The following is a 15,732-nucleotide window of genomic DNA, read 5'->3' as shown; positions in this document are numbered from 1 at the left end:
TGTGGGGGTTTTTTTGTTTTTTGGGGGGGCTGGTGTGGCTTTGGTTGTTTGGTTGGGTTTTTTAATCAGTTGTACTGTTTCCATGATGACATCTGAGAAATTATACATTGTCCACAAACTGCCATTGGTTTCAGCTGAAGTGATTAGTAGTCATACCGCTGGGCCAGCATTACTGGTTTTATTTCTCTTGTCTGTTGTAACAGTAGCTAAGCACATAATAGAAATACAAATAGATCATATAAATTTATGGCCGAATTGTTTGCTTTGTGGTGGAGATAGGGATATTATTTTTCAGGCTTTGCTTCCAGGAAGCAAGTAAAATTGGCAGCATCTTGTCCCTTACCTTAGTGAGATGCTTTGCTTCTCTATGTAACCTATTATTAAAAAGGTGTGTTCCCAGCCATTTTTAATATTTGTTCACAAACATATGTCTAAATCTCAGGATGGGATTTATAGTAGTGAAGGCACAGGTGCAGTATCCTGCAGAGGAAGATCATATCTTTTCACCCTGTGTTTCCTCAGCATGCATGCAGTTATTTGGATTTCCAAACACAGCCTTGAGTTACAGGTACAGGAATGCAGCCATTCTCAGTCGAAGAGAGCACAGGGTTTTCTGTGTCAAGGGTCTTTTGTTAATATGTTGGTGTTGCAATACCTAGACCTGCCTTTTCATTCTTTCACTCCTGGATGCAGACTATAATTTGTTTGCAAAACAAACAGGACTAATAAATCACTTCTTTGCTCATAGTTTTGTCCACTGTAAGAATTGCCTCCTTCCTGGAGGCAAATACCTGTTTGGCAAATACCAAGACCTTCCTAGAAGAGGTATGTGTGAGAAAAGGAGGGCTGAGTTGGGCTGTGGAAGCGGTCACTTCTCTTTCCCCTCTACCTTAGCAGTGTAATTTGGGAACTTAACTGCACAGAGCTGAGTGAAAGGATGCAAAATCAGTTGGAGAGAAAAATGAGACTTAAGTAGTGACATTTCTGCTACAGCTGTTTATTTCCACAGGAAAAAATGATTGTTCCAACTGATGTAGGTCAGACTGAGTTAAATGACAAAATAAGCAATAAAAATGACACGGCTATGTGGAGATACAGATGTTTAAATAACTCCGTAGTCTACTCCTTGAGGTTTTATCTAGCCAATCTTATTTTTTGGTGTTGTTTTACCAATCTGTTTCTGCTGCCATCTGCCACTTCCTCCTTTGAAACTGAGACAAACATTAACACTTGTAATAGTCATAGGTAGAGGGCTGCAGAGATGGTTCTTAGCAGAGCAGTTAGCACGTCTCTGCCGTTAACAGTTAGCTTATACATATGCAAAATACAGACAATAATGCTATTTAAAATACAAAGGGAACACTTGCTCAAATCTCCCTGCAAGGTGAAGCAGCGCTATGGAAGGGCTAATCAGTACTGACTCAGCAGCATTCCCAGGGGAGGAGGGGAGATTAAATATCTTGAAAATCCCCCTAATCACCCCTTCTGATGGTTACAAAGAGTTCTTTTGATGGAGCTAATTACACGGGGACATTCTATTTTGAATCGCCGATTTTTAGACGGCACCTTTCGATGTCCTGCCTTTGGCTCTTTTATTGCCCTTTTCAAATATGATGAAGTTTTCATGTAGCTGTTACTTTAGTTTAACCTTTTCTCCTTTTAAGAGAAAATCGACGCACTAGTGCAAACATTAATTTAGATTCAGAATTATTTTAGAGACTCGCTATTTCCTGGTAGCCTCCATTTTTTTAACTGGGAAAAGCTTTACTTATGCTGGGGGCAAGGAAGGACAGTGTATCCTCACACAGTTATTGACTGAATGGTATTTTTGCAGACTGTGAAATAGCAGCACCTGCTTTATGTTCTCAGTGTGAGCAAGGAACCTGTGTGTTTAGGGAATTTATTTTAGAGATGCCATCACAGCTTTTTGCTCTCTTGACAAAGCCTTCAGGGCGATATACAAATCTTATCTGAGACAGGAGCCAGGGAGGCTGCCTATGTCAGCCAAGATTGCCTGTACCTGGAAGAAACTGTGGTGTCTGTGCCCAAAAAGGATGTGTTCCTGTGCTGTAGCAAATCTGTGTATTTTTTGCACCCTAGAACGAGTTACTGGATGTGATAAACACAGCAGACAACAAGCTAAAGCTCAGTTCCTGGTTTGCAGGGAATTTAACTGCCCTGGTCAGTCCTGTTGTGCCAAGAGTGAGGTTTGAGTAGGATGGACAGGGCAGGAGCCAGGCTGGAGGCTGTGAGCACACAGCCCAGGCAGTGCCTGTGGTGCCATGTTCCTTTCCATTTGCAGCCTCTCTGAGGTTTGAGCACCTGCCAGGCTGTCACAGCAATTACTGCAGGTTTCACTTGGTTGCAGCTGTGTTTCTCCCTGCATTGCTGACCCTTTCCCTCTCCTCCTCCAGTGACTTTGCCCTGGCCTTCACCAGCAAACCCAAGATCCCACGCACTCCTGACGGGCAGAGCAGCAGCCCTAGAAAGGGAAAGGTCCCAGGCATTGCCCCCCAGTTCTCTCAGTCTGGACCCCAACAATCAAGCCATCCAAGCTCCTCAGGATCTACAAGGAGTAGACAGAGTAAGTGGAAAATGTCATGGTTCTGTTTGTCATTCCTTGGGTGGGAAAGGAGGGAGCATTGTAGAAACTCTTCAGGAATGAAGTGGTAGGCTACAAATGTGCCAGGAGTGTATGACATTGTGCTTGTCATCTGCAGGATGTACAACCATGTAATTATATCCTGCTGAACACTGCTCCTATTTCCAGGCTGTCATGTGAGCAGTTAAAAGACATGCTTTTTCCTGTCTCTGGGTGGAGAAAAGTGACCCAAATTCTCAGAAGTTTTTGCAGAAGCTTATGAGTCTCAGATTAGACCTTCTCTAGATGTCATCAGAGTTTTCCTTTTCTTTAGACACTTGGTCATCCCACTGTGTAACTTGAAGTCGGATCCCTGGGTGTGTCTACACTGCAGCTGAATGTAGAGCAGATGTCAGGCAGCTCAGGAGATGGCTCAGGGCAGCTTGGTAAGCAGGGAGCCAAGCACAGGGTGCTGCTTATGGCAGTGGCCTTTCTGCTGGAGACTGGTACTCAAGAGCCACGTGGCCAATCTGTGGCCTGCAGAAGTTTATAAAAAAAGTACTTCATCTCTGGGGGGTTCAGAAGAGAGGTTGGATTTGACTTGAGGATGGAGGAAAATGATGGACACTTGCTTTGAGCCAGGCAACACAAACTCAGAGAGGAAAAATTGATCTTGGGTGCTCACACATTGGTAAACACGTGTAGTGTGTCAGCTGTGGAGTTTTTTGGGGTGGAGGGGGAAGAAAGATGCATTCTTCAGTAATGAACAAATTTTTCTCAGGTGTGTGGATAGGAAAAGCTGGATTCTAATACAACTCTGTGTCCATCATCAGTGAAAATGGCGGGAGCACGGCATCATAACAAGTTTAGTGAGGATCATTTGATCACAATGCAACATTAGCTGTGTTCTTTAGCTGTAACTATTACCTTGAAGCATTTGAGAAAAACATAGTAAGTCAGTACCTTCCCAAGACACTGGAAATGTGTGTACATCATTAGCTACTCATTACAGATAGAGCAAATGAAATTAAGATAATTTAAATAACCCAGTAAACCAGTAACAGCTGGAAAGAGCATGCTGAGCCTTCTGTGTTGCTCATTCATTGTTCCACCCAGTTGCACATGCAGAGAAGAGGTGTGGTTTCCTTCAGGGAGTACAGGTGAGGCATTGGAAGGGAATGTTCTTGGTGGCGAAAGGAGGTTTTGACCTGGAGGCTCCTTGCTTCAGCACTCCTGTGCTGAGGAAATGCAGCTCTTTCAGCTTTACCTTTGCTGCATGTGCCCTGAGTTTTACCTCTGACAGCAGTGCTCTCTGTTTCCTGTGACAGCAGCACTGTTCTGCCCTGATTGGAATTGGTGTTAACACCCAAGAGTCTGTCCCTGGTTCCTGTTTCGATTCATTTCCAAAAGCATTGGCCCATTGAAAAGAAGCCCTAGTGAAGGAAGGAAAAGTACAGAGTGTGTGTGTGTACAAAAAAAAAATCTTCTGCATATTCTAGTTTCTCCAGGGCAGCTTTACACTCCTGGGGAGAGTGTCCTAGGAAAGATGTGACAGACCAGTGGTGCTTTCAAGGGGCTCTGGAGCAAGATCCTCTTCCAGTGGCACAGTGTTAAATGTATTTTATTTTTAAATTGCTCTAAAGTAGATCACTTGGGGCTCTCTGTGGATTCAGTATATGTGATCTAGTAGTCCAGATACCTGAGCTCTTCTAACTTTCATTGTTTTATTTGTTTTACACTGTACCTCTTCTCTTTGCTGGGTATGTATGCTGAATCTGTAACAGGAATCCCAACTTGCTATGGTCCATTTACCATTTCTCTCAGTTTTTTGCTTGTAAATCCAGGTTAGGATTTTCTATCTGTCCACATGTGCCACAAGACAGTGTCAGCAATTAAATGTTAAGCTCTTCCTGCTAAAAATAGCAATTAAATTATTTTGCAAACAACTAATCTTCCACTCACTCTGTGGACATGTATCCAGCTTTGTTGTCTGCTGTCACAGAGCACCAATTAATTCTTGTCCATCCTGCAGGGAATTTCACACAGGTGTTTATAGGTGGGAAGAGTTACATGAAGGTTCTAAGGACCAGATTTTTTAAGGACTAAAAAGGGTTTTAAGCACTTACACTGAAACTTGAGGGTCTCAAAGGTAATTCTCAGCTGTTAGAGATGCAGGGAAGAGGTCTGAAGCAAGTGAGCCCCTAATGTTTCCCTAGTAAAGCTCTGTGCTTACTGCTCCTTTAATTTCCTAGCTGACTCATCTGTAGGTCAGAAATGGTATCAGATGCACAGATAACAGCAATCAGTAGATTCCAGCAGGAGCTGCCTCCCATTTGCCTGCTGCATAGGTATGTAGGATTTTACATATCAAGAGACTCTGTTCCAGTGGAAGACTAATTAGTGGATTTCTTAGTATTTCTGGAGAAATGCAAGTTTTTATAGCTGATGGGCATGATGAGAAAAAGATGGCTTTCTGATTTTACTTGCTGCATTCACTTATTTTAGAGGCACATTTTTAGCTTGATTTTAGTATTTATTACAGGTGTATTTTCTGGAAACAAGTTGATTTTATGTAAACCTACCTGAACTAGCTGGACCAGCTCCTCTTGGAGCATGGAGTGTGTGGAATGCCTGAGGAATGCAGAGGAAGCCCAGGACTTAGTGCAGCTACAGGCCTGGGGCCAGATTCCTGCCTGAGATGCAGCCCTGCTGTTAGCTGAACTCTACAGCAAAAGCAAGCTCCTCCAAATAAAATCAGCTGTGCTGGGATCCTCTGTGATTTCCACTTCCAGGCTGGTACAGGGATGACACTGGCAGCATGGCTGGAAAATAGAGTTCCACAGGGAGCACTGGCACTTCCAAATTTAGACCTTTTCAACTGTGTTCCATGTGGACGTGGTTGTGTGGTTTAATCCACTCTGATCCTTATTCTCTGTCTGTTCCAGGCAGCTCTGCATGGGTCTGCTGAAGTTGTTTGCAGTGTACCAAGTTCTAAGGCACATTGCAGCTAGGGCAGTACAAAAATCTCTCTGAGAAGAATGGGGAATGTTTTTTGTCAGGAGTGCAACTGGGCCCTGGTGATGCCCTTTCAGTTCCTTCAATGTCCCCTGAAAAGGGGCTGCCATAAATGCTTTCTGCAGTTTTGAGTGCAGGATCACGAGTTAAAGGAGTTAAAGTGCCTTTCTGCATGTTTTTTGTGATGTTTGTGTCCCTGTACAAGTTGCCCTCGGGCAGCTTCTGTCTTGTAAATAAATCCTGCTTTCAGCTGACAGACCCTTTCTCGATGTTTTTCTGCAGGCAGCCAGTCCTGCAGGAAGTGAGAACAGTTCCTTTCCTCGAGAATCACCTGTCACATTGCTGAAGGACAGAGCCAGCTTCCTGTAATGAGCTTTACTGGTGACCTACAGAGGAGAGTGAGGCTGTTGGCACTGCAGACCTTGCACAGGGACTGGGGATTATCTGATGGGATGTGTCTGTGGGCTCTAAAACTGGCTAAGACAAGGGCCTTGTTATTAGAATTTGATGTCTCAGCAGCAGCCCAGGACTGACACAGGAGCTGGATATTTTCTGATAGTTTACTCTAAAGTGACATTGCCACCTTGAGAAGAAACTCTTGCTCTCTGCCTTCTGTGTCAGTGTAAATGGTCTTTGGAAACAGAAGGTAGGCTCAGCCCAGGAGTCTTACCATGAAACTGTATTATTTACTTATTGCTTGCTGAAGCAGCCTGCCAATTGCTTTTTTAAATTTTGCCTGTGTGACTGGGTTGGGAGGTGTCTGTGTTCAAAGGGCCTGCATGAAGAGGGACAGTGTCCACCACATGTGCGGAGCCCTCCAGCCTAGAGCAGCCCTGTGTGGGGTGAGATCTTCCTGACCCTGAAGAGGAGGAATTTTATCAATTTCTGGTTGACCTGTAGCAGATGAAAAACACTGTTACAGTGCCCAAGGCACCATCCATGCTCACCTCTGAGGTCTTTAGCTGCAGCATTTACTCCTATGACTTCTTTCTGCATTTTTTTGTTAATTCTACTGTTTAACATCTGTGGAATGAAAAATCTCTTTTTTTTTCCTCCCTGGAATGAAGAGCTTTGCTTCTTCATTCATAGAAGAAACCATGAGAACAGATCAGAAGCAACTTTCTCTTTACATGTAACTGTGCTCCATCTTCTTTGGTGTTTGTTGGCTTTTTTATGTTCTTCACTTCAGAGCAATGACTCTTTATGTCTTTGTGGAATTTGTGCTGGTCTTTGGTGCATGTGAATTACAAAGCTAGTGCTGTTTGTTGTTCTTTCTCTCAACAGTAACAGTGACCAGGAAACACTGAAGCCTTCACTGGGGGTTGGCTTTTCAGTTACACCCCTTGATGTGACAGCTGCTAGGACACATAAATGCAGTTTACACTGGGACTTGGCTGCTGCTGAGGCAGAGATGTACAAAAAGCTGACAATGTATTTGCCATACTCAGACTTCAGAAACAAATGTTTGATTGAGTATGAAAACAGGGAAGGTAAAGCTTTGGTTTTGGAGAGCAAACAAGTGGAACACAGCCTGCAAGGTAAAGCAACTGATGTAATGACAGTGCCTTCCCCTAAAGTAAAGAGTTGTAAAGCCATTTCTGTAGAGCCAGAAGAAAGCTTTGTGCTTCCAACAAGACATTGAATTGGGCCTCTTGCTCTGTGGTGGCAACTGAAGAGCCAAGGCCACTGATGTTGTTGCTTCAGGCCCACTGAGATCAGTGATGCTGTGTCAAATGTTTGCAGAAAGGGCTCCCACACACAAGCTCCAGATTGACTTTGGATAGACTTTAAATCAGAATGGGGGTGTTTTGTAGAAGACCTCCTGTGGCTTAAAATCCAGTCAATTCATGTGGAAGTTACAACTGACTACTCAGTAACACCAAGAAGGCAGAGTTTGGGTATTGCTTTAGCTGCCAAAGTACCCCGGACATGAAGTGACTACAGGCACTTGCTTGCCTCTGTCACCGGTCCCCATGCCAGACAAAGGAGTCACAGACAATCTCTGACTTGTGCTTAGAGTAATCTGCCTCCTCTCAGAGTTGATAAACACAACTAATGGGGAAATGTCCTCTGGTTCACAAAAAGGCAGTAATGGAAAACAGTCATAAAAGTTCACCTCTGGCTTTCCAGGGTAGGCAGAATTTCCTCTGAAATTCTGGTTTTTTTCCAGCACTGTAGCATCAACAGCCAAGTTGTGAATGAAGTGCTAAGCAGTTCATTTGCATACATGAATAACAGAATGCTCCAGTAGCTGCGTTTTATTTATCTTACAGCAGTGCTGTTTCATGTTGGATCTATGCTATGTTCATGCTACATCTGATTGTGTAAGATGGAGAGCAGCTTTTGAAAAGTGTTGAGAGCAGACTAATTTTTTTTTTTTTTTTTTTGGGTGGGGAACAGCAACCCCAAAACCTCACCGATTCTATGAATTGAGGTAAAACTTCACCACCCCTTGCCAGACGCCCCAGGGTGGTTGGTAGGTGTGGCAGCTGCTCCAGCAGATCAAGACTCATGAAAACCATCTTGCTGAGTTGGACTGAAAGGAACCAACTGAAGTGTGTGTGCTTGAGTGTTTCTTGCTCAGGCCTGTTGCACTGCAGAACTCTATATGAATATTTTCCCATGTTCTCTTAGCTGCGTGAGTAGGGAGTTTGAAATCCAAGACTATTTTTATATTAATGCATGAGAATCCTAATTTTCCAAATACCTGAGAGAAACTATGGATGTGCTTGGAGATAAGTTATCAGCTGGGCAGTAATTTCAGAGGCTGAGGAAGTAACATGTCCTCCTTTCCTCTGTCTTCACAAAAAAGCCCCTGTGATGGCAATCAGGAGATTTGAAGCTAATAAAAAATGTCAATTCTGCCTTTGTTCATAGAGCTGCACTCTTTGGGGTGGAAAGGTCCCTGAATGGAGGTCAGTAGCACACACATAGCAAATTCAGCACCTCACTCTGAAAAGTTGTTGGGTGTCTTTTGCATGTGCCATGAAGAGGTAGCTGCTAGATTCAACACCTTCGTGAGGAATTCATACCAGGAGCAGTGGAAATTGCTGCCCCTGTGGGAGGGGTGTGATTGCAATTAGAGTGGCTGTAATTTTTTTCACAAAAAGCAAATAAAATTATTGCAAACAACACACGGATCTGCAAGGGAAGTTTTTCCGGGACCAAAGTCCTAAGTGGTGCTACCTTGCCTTTTGGATGGAACTACTGTATATTCAGTGTCATTTTGTTTATGCAGAGAGTTATTTGAGTATGTTTAAGGCTGCTGAATTTTGCATAGAGGGCTCATTCTGTATGTCTTTCCATGACTAAATAAAAATGCTCCTAAAGGGTTCTTTTCTCTTCTTTCTTTTTCTGATATATTTGGTTTGGGGGTCATGCAACTTTTTTTGTATGAATTTCTTTACATTTTACTCTAGTTTATTGACAAATTCTCTCCCCAGCAGTTTTTATCTCCATCTAAGTGGGAAATGCAGCTCCCTTCAGTTCAGCCTGGCCTGCCTCTGCACAGGTAAAGGTGATTATTCAGAAGTGTTGCAAAGCAGGCATGAGCTACTCATTGTTTGTGGTCTCTCATGCAGAGAGCCCAGGCATGTGGGATGCCACCAGTGACACTGGGTTGGTGTCAGAACTATTATTTGTTGTACTATTTAAGTGTGTAAGGAAAGACAAGCAAGGAAGTTCTCTGGAGAGAGAATATTGCTGTGATGGGGAGGGACAGTGGTTGTTTGGTTTGACTTTGAGTTGTCCTTTTAAACAAAGTTTCACTGAACTTTATAAATCATGGTGGAGATGACAGTGCAGAGGTAAGGAGCTCTGCATGGTGTTCATGCACATCTTGGCTTGGTGGTAGCTTGCTCCAAAAAGCAAGCACACTGCCTTCCTTGCAGGTGTTTAAGTATATCCAGACTTACTGTTTAGCCAGGGGCTTGAATTTATCTTTGAGACAGACCTTCCTGGCAGTTTGGACCATCCTCACACTTGCAGTCTGACTGAATATTGGAACAAGCACTTTCCCAGGAGAGGAAGTGTGCGGGAGTTGGGGGGTGCTCCTTGCTTGAATCTAAGGAAGGAGTGTGTGAGCCCTGCCCAACTGTTCTGGCCAAGCTATGGCATTCTGCTGCTAATGGATTTCAAAAAGAAACCAACTTCTGGGTGCAGAAGGTAGAACATTGTCCTACTGTTATCAGACCTGTAATTCTCTTGTCAGGAGTTGGGATCCGATATTTCAAAGCAGATTTCTTCCTAGCTCCAGGCTGCTTTTTGCCATGCAGTGACATTGTATTCAGTAACAGCATCATCATCCAAATTTCCACTTTTTGAGGACCTGGTGCTCTCTGAACAGCAGGCTCAGTGGCACACCCTAGGACATCTAATGACTTTCTGGAACATGTCCTCCTTTTCGTACAAGTTCTGTCAGCTGTCCTCGGCATATGGTCCAAGTTTCCAAGAAACTAGGGCAGTAACTGATGGCAGTGAAAGTGAGAATGCTTCACATAAGCAGTAAGAAATCCAGGTGACAACTTTAATGTTTTGTTCTTATCTTCTTCAAGTATAGGAAATGCTATTCTGATATAATTTTAAGGCAACAGATTTGGGAGTGTCAGTTATTTTGTTTGCTCTGCATGCAAGTGACCTAGGACAGCATGTAATTTCAAAAACGGTTTTCAATATGCCTTGCTGGCTTTCATCTTAAAAGACTTTTAAAGTGTTACTTTGTTTTATTTCTTTTTTCCTTTAATAATGCTGAGAGATAATTCTTCTGAGTAACCAAATAAACAGAACAAATAAAAAGCAGTGGATACCTGAAACAATGAGGTTTATTCTGTAGATGTTTAAGGTACCATTTATATTAGGCTGTAACTGACAGCTACAAATGCTGAGGCCATTTGAAAATCAGACCACCTGCAGAGGGATTTTAGGAGTTCAAGGACACCTCCTTCTACTGATCTCAAGGAAAAAGTCTGGTCTTTGAAGGTCCAGATTTAGTTCTCCTCCTCTGAAGAGTGAAAAAGTCGAGCTGGAGTGAGGATGGGATGAAAGTGCTGGAAATAGCAGCTGTGTGCCAAGTGATAGAGTTCCTCATTTGGGCTGCCGTGTGCCGGCCTGTGTCCGAGCCCTCGCCTGGATCCGGCTGACTGTTGGCAGAGGTTGAATCCTTCCTGAGAACAAATCACTTTATTGTTCCTGTCTGCTCATGCACTGCCTTTTGGGAGCGTGGTTCATGTTGTTGCAAGAAGCAGAACCATTAGCACCAAATGAATTCTTTGTCAAGCAGCACAGTCTCCCTGAAATTTTTACTCTTTTCTCCAGCAGCCTTACCCCAGGATCAAATTTGCTGTATTGTAGGGGACTGGCTCCTGGTAAGCAGATGAAGTTTTTTTGTTAATTCTGCAGATCATGGCCTACCATGATTTTCCATTAAACTGGATCCTTTCTATTTCTTCCTCATCCAAGTGAGCATCTGGGCAATGAAATGTGGCAGCTCTGGGACTTGAGGAAAACACTTCTGTTTCGATTAAGCCCCTTCCACCCTTAAGGCCTGTGGAAACTGGGCTATTTGAAACAGCCAGAATTTCCACCCTGACTAACTGTACTAAAAGCTCCATGCCAGCATTTTGAACTTCCACAAATCTCAGACTATGCTGGGGCTCCTAAGGTTCTCTGAAACCTCAGTTACAGCAACTAAAGCAGTGTCAGCAGTTGTGTCACTGCTCAAGTCACCCAGAAATGGCAGCAGTGAGAACCAATTGCATCTCAAGTGATTTGGCTCCTGGGTCATGTCCATGAACAGGGCAGAGACCAAGGCTTCTTAACCACAACCAATCCAGGTGATCTGACACCTTTCTGGTGACAGTAAGACATTTGTGTCTGGAAAGCCCAATATGAAAGAGATATTTCTTTGCTCTACATCTCATTGTTTCATTATTCATTCCTAGTGAGATGGAAACATCTCCTGTGTTTCAACCCAGTCCAGCTTCCCCCAAGCAGCTCTGAAGAGGGAGCTACTTTTCTACAAGCACTTGCTCCTTGCTGGTAGCAGGGGATTGTTTAAACCCTTGAACAAAGCTGGTAAATTTTGTTCAGGGGCCTAAAATAAGTTTCAGAGGAACTTCAGTACATTCACAAAAATCTGTCCCTTTATCCTGCAGCAGTGGCCTCTCTGAAGAGTGTCCTTGTACTTTCCTGTCTCTGCTTCCTTCCCTCTCTCTGTTTTGATTGAAGTGGGGGGTTGCTTTATTTTTTCCTGCAATGGGAATTATTCCATGGAGCTGGATCATGTTCATGCATGACAAAGGCAAAGGAGGTTTTGAAAGGTGCTTGTCCCAAGCTGGAATTCTGTGAAAACTGGTTGGGTGTTTGGTGCTTGCTGGTTGTAGCCCCTTTCATCTGTGCCACAGCCTCTTCCTGCAAACAGACCTGATCCAAAAGAGATCCCAAATTAGAGTCTCTGGTATTAGCAGGAATTCCCTTCCTTTTGTGCTGGGGCTGATTACAATCTCTCATTACCTTTATGCAAAGCATTTCCTAGTGAGAAAAGTTCAGGACAACTCAGCCCTGAAGTGTCACCTGTCAAGAGGTGAGACCTCTGGTCTTCCTTAGACACCCCTCAAACCATTTCTGGGCAGTGGCAGCAGGACAGTGTGAGGACACAATGTGAGCTGGCGTATTTTGCTTCTTTCTGCCAACACAGACAGTTGTCCTGGGCAGAGAAGTAAACGCTCAAGCTGCCTTATCTTCTGCAGAGCTGACTGGTCCTGCAGCTTGGCACAGGTTCTGGTGTGACCCACGTGCTGCCTTGAATTAATTTTCTCTGGGCTATGAGTGTGGTTTGTACCAGGAATACCCTGTCCTTGCTAGAAAATCAGCTCCTGGGGAAATATGTTCTTGCTTAGGCATGTGGGAGATGATGTGGGCGTGTTATCAGCACAACCTTTGGGGTGTGTGGTGTGTTAACCCTGGGGGGCAGCTCAGCCCCACACAGCCCTCATCTGCTCCCCCCTCCCAGAGCAATGGGGGACAGAAGCAGAAGAGCAAAAGTGAGAAAATCTGTGGATTGAAATAAAGGTAGTTCAATAGGTACCAGCAAAAGCTGTGTGCACCAGCAGAGCAAAATAAGGAATTCCTGCCTGCTTCCCATGGGCAGGCAGGTGTTCAGCCATTCTGGGAAAGCCAGAACAGTCACTCCATCATGCATAACCCTTATTTGGGAAGACAGACATAGAAACTCCTTCTTTCTCCCAGTTTTTATTGCTGAGCACTTTGGCACATGGCTGGGCTATCCCTTTGACCAGCTGGGGTCTGTGCTCTGTCCCCTCCCATTGTCTTATGCCCCCCCAGGCTGCTCACAGTGTGGGAAACAGAGCTGGCCTTGTGCTGTGTAAGCAACAGCTAAAACACCCCTGCCTTATCAGCTCTGCTTTGCTCCCAGATCTAAAACACAGCCCCACAGCAGCTACTAGAGAGAGAAGGAGCTCTGTCCTGGCCCCAGGCAGGGCAGGGGGGTCTTCTTGCTGTTCTTTGCATGGGACTGGCCACAGCATGGGAGGAGTGGAAGCACAGTACAGATCAGGAGAGGCAAAAGCTCCTCTGAGCCCAGCTGGGCACCAGAGGAACTGGGTGGGTGGCAGCAGTGGCTGGCACCCAGTTACTGGACACAGACCAGTTAGAGAGTAGAAACTGTGAGTTTTCCTGAACACCTTTGGGGAGATCTGAGACGCTGTGCCATACAACCCTGAAAGGAGACTTCGTCATCTGCTCCATCTCCAGGGAGTTGCTGGCAGGGACCTTTAAACCACCAGCTGAACAGCACGGAAAAAATCAATCCTGCACTGGGAGCTGGTGCTAGCTTTTCACCACTTCAGGAAAGGTTCATGCTACTGCAGCAGCTCTTGCAAGTCAGGCAGTCACTGCTTGACCGTGCCAGAGCTGTTGCAGTCCCCTTTTCAGCTCTATGGACCAGGATATCAGTTTTTTAATAACTAAGAGCTTTTCTTCTGTGTCTCATTATGACCTGATGCAATAGATCTGTAACTGCCCCAAACGGCTGCTGCCCTGCCTGGCTTTCTGTGCAGACCTGGGCTCTGAAACAAAAGGATGGGGAAAGAAAAGAAGCTAAAACCTCTGATTTGCTAAAGTAGCACCAAATCAACAAGGCAGCTGCATTTCAGCCTGGATTATTATTTAGAGTCGTTTGTATTCAGGATTCTCTTACAGCAGCTCAAACCTGGAGTTTGACCTGCCTTCAGGCGTGTATATACCAATCAGTTTGTATTAAGCTGAACCAGGACACGGTCATACAATAGGCTTGGTGTGGGAAAGGCTGAATCACTGTGAAATTGAGGCTGTGCCTGTAAAGATTCCAGAATGGAAAATTTACCACCACCACCACACCTACCATCAGAACTTGCACATCACAAAGAAGTTGAGGGATACCTTTGTGGTGGGTCGTTGTCTCAAATGCAAATGTAATAGTTTTAAAGTGTCTCATTTTAACTCCTTCAAGTAAGAAAGAGCTTTGCAGCTGCCTCGAGGGAGATGGGGAGATTGCAAGAGAAAAGCAGGGGAGATACGGGGATTCCCCTTGAGCCTCCATGGAGTGTGGGCTGCCGGGGTGGGAGGCTGTAGGGACTAGCGGCCCAAAAAGATAGAGGGTGAGTTTTAGGAAGGGTCCTATTTTAATCCTTATTGTTTCATCTGAGGGTCCCATTTCTTGGTGGTAGGGGTGATTCTTATGATCCCTTACTGATGTCTCCTGTGTTCTTGCAGCAAAGTGAAATGGTTTGGGCAGGGTGAGAGTGCAAGGACTGCTCTGTGAATAGGGAGGGTGCCGCTGGGGGAACAGCAGCAATGTTGTGCTTATGGGGGCTGCTGAGATTGTCTGGAGACTTAAAATGTCAACATGATCAGTTGTTGATCAACAACTTCTTATTTTCTTTTCCAGGCACAGTTTGAAGCTAACATGCATGACCCTGAGGGTGAGAAGTAGATGGCGTTTGTCTGGACAACTACATGTCTTCCCCACTGGTGTGGTTCAGGAGGGAAGCTCCTACATACTCTTAACTTCACAGTGAAATTGAAACAGTTTTGATCCTCCTACACAAACTTAGCCCATGCTGTGCCCACATCAGCTAAAAGCTGTTAGGGGGATCTGACTTTTCCTCCACATCCACTGAACATGCAACCCCCACCAAAGGCCAAAGATTGGGGCTGTCCACGCCCAGCCCAGCTTTCATTTGCTCACCAACCCATATTAATGGGGGGCAAAATACCAGTGCTACACGTGCCCTCATGCACTGTTCCTTTTGCTCTAAGCATGAATTTTACTTTTTCCTGTTGCATTGTTTCCCGTAGGCAGCATCTGGTCAGGTTTCTGTTGCATCAGTGAGTTTGCTGGTATTGGGTTTTACTCAAACAATGTGTTCTGCCACAAAGGAGCAGGTTGGAGCAGGTTAGAGCTGTCCAGCCTGGCCGTGCAGGAACCAGTGACGAATAAAGCTCCATAAATACGTTATTCTGCCTCTCCCCTTCCTCCACACATATATCAATTGCTTTTCCAGATTATTGAGAAAAGAATCTCTGTGTTTCCTGGGTGTGAAATATGTTGGTTCTCCCTTTACAAGCAGTGGAGATAATGCTGCTGGCAGAGCTAAGGCTTGGCCCAAGGCTCTGCCTCTGGATGGGTGATCCCAAGGCCAGCAGGAGCAGTGGTGATATTACTGTCAGCCCTGTGAGCAGATTGCTCCACTGGGACCACCTGGGATTCAGGACCAGCCCAAAACGGAGCTGCCTGCAGGGGCAAGGCTCTCCTCCTTCCCTGCTGACCCCAGCACACAGTGCCCTGCAGGGCTTGGGTGTGGGAAATGCCCACCGGCCCTTCCTTCACTTCAGCAACACTAGGCCTGGGAAATGGGGTCCCTCTGGGCTCTAGGAGTCTCAGGGCTCTGTATATATTTAAACCTCATCCATGAACTGTCCCCCATGATGCCACCACCCTCCTTCAGCGTCACAACATCTGGCACAGTTACCACTGCCCTGAAAGCTGGGTCTTGTCCTCCCCACACACTCCTTGGGCTGGGCTAAGGGGTCCATAGGATCCATCCCCCTCCTCCTTAACAAAACCAGGCAATGTTGGA

At 45.1% G+C, this 15,732-nt stretch overlaps 1 protein-coding gene across 3 annotated transcripts in view; it reads left to right on the top strand.

The window, feature by feature from the left end:
• Window positions 1-15,107, top strand: part of ARMC9 (armadillo repeat containing 9) — a 64,992-nt gene extending 49,885 nt beyond the window's left edge. For 2 of the 3 annotated variants that reach the window (XM_018912906.3, XM_009089115.4), the window contains 2 exons: window positions 2,415-2,584; window positions 5,879-8,930. In XM_018912906.3, coding sequence (XP_018768451.1) covers window positions 2,415-2,584; window positions 5,879-5,901 — 193 coding nt within the window. In that variant the 3' untranslated portion in view covers window positions 5,902-8,930. Of the gene's footprint in view, window positions 1-2,414; window positions 2,585-5,878; window positions 8,931-14,540 lie in introns of those variants that run through there. The other variant, XM_050978038.1, reaches the window with a different exon arrangement.
• Window positions 15,108-15,732: the final 625 nt, after the last annotated feature.

The sequence above is a fragment of the Serinus canaria genome, chromosome 9, assembly GCF_022539315.1.
Source record: "Serinus canaria isolate serCan28SL12 chromosome 9, serCan2020, whole genome shotgun sequence".
Taxonomy (NCBI): domain Eukaryota; kingdom Metazoa; phylum Chordata; class Aves; order Passeriformes; family Fringillidae; genus Serinus; species Serinus canaria.
This window is presented reverse-complemented; position numbering and strand designations above follow the sequence as displayed.